A 2,894-nucleotide genomic window follows, 5' to 3' on the forward strand; every position below is an offset into this window, starting at 1 on the left:
GCTACATAATCATCTTAATTACATTAACATATGATCTTAATTACCTTAATCATCTCATATGAACTTTGAACTGCCTGAAAGTTTTTATTTCAGAGGTTTTTGTTCTAGCTGTTCCATGAATTCCAGTTAAAGACGAGGTTTTTGATCAAATAATTAAAAAATAATGATACACTGGGTGAAGCTAGCAATCGGTGGCGATGCCATGCATGTAGAGAGAAAGCTTCAATTAACTATTCCTAGCTCGATGTTTGTGATCGGCAGGTTTCTCCGGCGATGCCGACGGCGGCGAACAGCGCCGCCGTTAGCTGCTCCTGCGTGTAGACCCGGTTCGTCATTTTGACGGTCACCTGCTGCATCATCAGCTCCTTCACCACCGACACGTTGGCGCAGTTCACCTCCAGCTCCAGTTCGCGCAGCGCCGCCATCAGCCTCGCGGCCGGGTGGCGCTGCCAGTCGCTCTGCACCCGGACGATCGCCTCCCGCCCGAAAATCTTCACCTCCACCTCCATCAAGGCGTCGGAGCACCGCACCATGCTTCCCGGTGGGGGGTTGGTCGGCGTTTGGCTGCCGGTGGCGGCGGTGGCCGTCTCCTTATTTACCTCGAGCTCCGCCAGCTCGGCCAGCAGCCTTCTCTTGTCCGCGTCGAGCGCCTTCGCCTTGGAACGGAGCTCGTTGATGTAGGCGACGGCGTCGGCGAGCAGCGAGGCCTTATCCATCTTGGACACGTGGGGCACCACGGAGCGCAGCGAGTAGAACCTCTGGTTCAGCTTCTTGCGCCGCTGCCGCTCCGCCTCCAAGTGGTCCACTGACTCCTCGCGCCCGTTCGCCGGCTTCCGCCCCCGCTTCTTCGGCCGATTATATGCTGGATCCATCAGCGCAGTACTTCTCGTCACCTCCCGGACCGATGCCTGCATGTCGGAGTAGCGGTCCGAGCTGTCTCCGGCGATACAGTCAAGAAGGCCCTCCAGCTTCACCGCCGCAATGGGCGTGGACAGGAACCAATCGTCGTCGTCGTTGCTTGAAGAAGACTTCTTGATCTCGTGGGAGATGTACTTGTCGGTGCAGAGGGAGTCGGCTCCGCCCCCAGTTGGGGAAATCGCGACGTTAACAGAGGAATTAGAAGGCTTCGAGGCGGATGGCTCGGAGATGTAGAGATCGCAAGGTTCCTGGAGCGCTCCGTGCTCCACCGACGGCTGCCACGATGTAGTTGCAGTGCGGCCATGGAAGAGCTCTCTGATCTTGTTCAAGAAATCGACGTTCTGGTAGATCTCCTGCGTTGAACCGACCTCGACGACGGCGCCGCAGGGCAGGGGAACGCAGGCCATAGTGCGGAACCCGAACACCCTTGCCAGCATTGCACGTTCGCAAGGGTCCGCCTCCAAGACTTCCTCCGTCGTCAACCACGCCGGCGAACCGGTGAGGAGGGTCTGTCCCGGGAGCCCAGATCCGGGAGCAAGCGTCTGCGTCATCGACACGAGGAAGAACCACTCGGTGTCAGTGACCTTCTCGTCGGCCGAGTCATTGCCACTGCCGCCGGACATGAAGGAGTTGACCTCCAGGCTTGGTTCGGCTCGAACTCCAGTTTTCCCCTTTCTCCGGTGCAGTACTCTGTTGTCCTCGTCCAATCCCCGGTAGTACCCGTCGCCCCAAGTGAGGGCGACGCCTGCGGCGGCTGGGGAGAGCTGCCAGAAGATGGCGTAGTTCCAATTGTCGCTGGCGCCGTCGATGAGCGAGTGGAGGCGCTGCTGGAGGGTCTCCCCGGCGAACTTAGGGGCTGGTATAGAAGCGGTGACAGTAAAGTGAGAGGAGGGGGAGGAGGATGAGGAGGAGGGCAAGGCAGGCGGCTCTTGAGGAAGACAGTTCCAGCTGCTAATTACATTGCGGTGGGTGACGGCGGTGGAAGAGGAGAGGGAGAGGAAGGCATCCATCATGGAGGCGTTGTCGTGGGATGTCGTACGTTCGTTGTCGTCCTCGTCGTCGTCGTCGTCGTCGGCGGCGGCAGTTGGGATAGGAAGAGTGCGGAGGGGAGGAGGTTTAATAACGTAGTTCCCGAGGTGGTATCGATCGAGTAGGGCCCGGCCAGCCTCTGTTGCCGGTCTCCCTTGAAGGGTAAATTTGTAATTGTGTGATCATGTCATATTTAGCAAATTTGTTATTAAGTCTACCATTTTATAAACAGATTATATTATTTTAAACAAAAAATTAGTTGATAATCCACGATAACTCTCAATCATAAATTAAAATCATATTTAACTCTTAACACTTCCGCGACCTATAATAGATGATACTGTCTGAAATTGGAGAAGATGGACAATGGATTAAGTAGTTTCGATATTGACCGTGAGAAAATTTTGAGTTGAAAGAAGATAATGTCAAACGGTCCTGCATATAAAAAGACATAGATGGAAGAAAACGTCAGCAACTGGGCCAGGGAGATGTCCCCGACACAGGCACTCTGACACTCAAGTCAGATAAGAGGTCGAGAGGAAATAGAAGACGATGAATAGCAGAAAATGAACAGTGTACTCTGTGTGCGTAATCATGCATACCTGCACCTTTAAGAGAAAACTCCTTTTATAGTGTTATTTTCCCTCTATACACGAATGTCGATGTATTTCCAAAAAATGATCGACTATTCTGACATTCTGAGACCTTTCCGAAAATAGACCCATCGTTTCTGTATTTTACAGGGTAGAAGCTGTTGGTGCAATATCCCTAGGTCAAGATTGGCCTGGTTGACTCAAGCTTAAGTCTTGGTATTTGGGTTTCGATATTTGACAATACATAGAGATTGCAGATGCAATCGTCCGATTGGAGAGATTGTTGATACAATTCCTCTTTGGTCAAGGGATGACTAGTTCGATGTGAAGAAGAGTCAAGTAGGTCAACGCTGA

At 52.8% G+C, this 2,894-nt stretch overlaps 1 protein-coding gene across 1 annotated transcript; it reads right to left on the reverse strand.

The window, feature by feature from the left end:
• Positions 1 to 236: 236 nt before the first annotated feature.
• LOC121987095 (transcription factor MYC2-like) lies at positions 237 to 2,672 on the reverse strand. The gene is made up of 2 exons (XM_042540999.1): positions 2,669 to 2,672; positions 237 to 2,101 (listed from the first exon to the last, which is right to left on the reverse strand). The coding sequence occupies exons 1-2, from the start codon at positions 2,670 to 2,672 to the stop codon at positions 237 to 239; spliced, it is 1,869 nt and encodes a 622-aa protein (XP_042396933.1).
• Between the last annotated feature and the right edge of the window lie 222 nt (positions 2,673 to 2,894).

The sequence above is a fragment of the Zingiber officinale genome, chromosome 5B (assembly GCF_018446385.1).
Source record: "Zingiber officinale cultivar Zhangliang chromosome 5B, Zo_v1.1, whole genome shotgun sequence".
Lineage (NCBI taxonomy): Eukaryota > Viridiplantae > Streptophyta > Magnoliopsida > Zingiberales > Zingiberaceae > Zingiber > Zingiber officinale.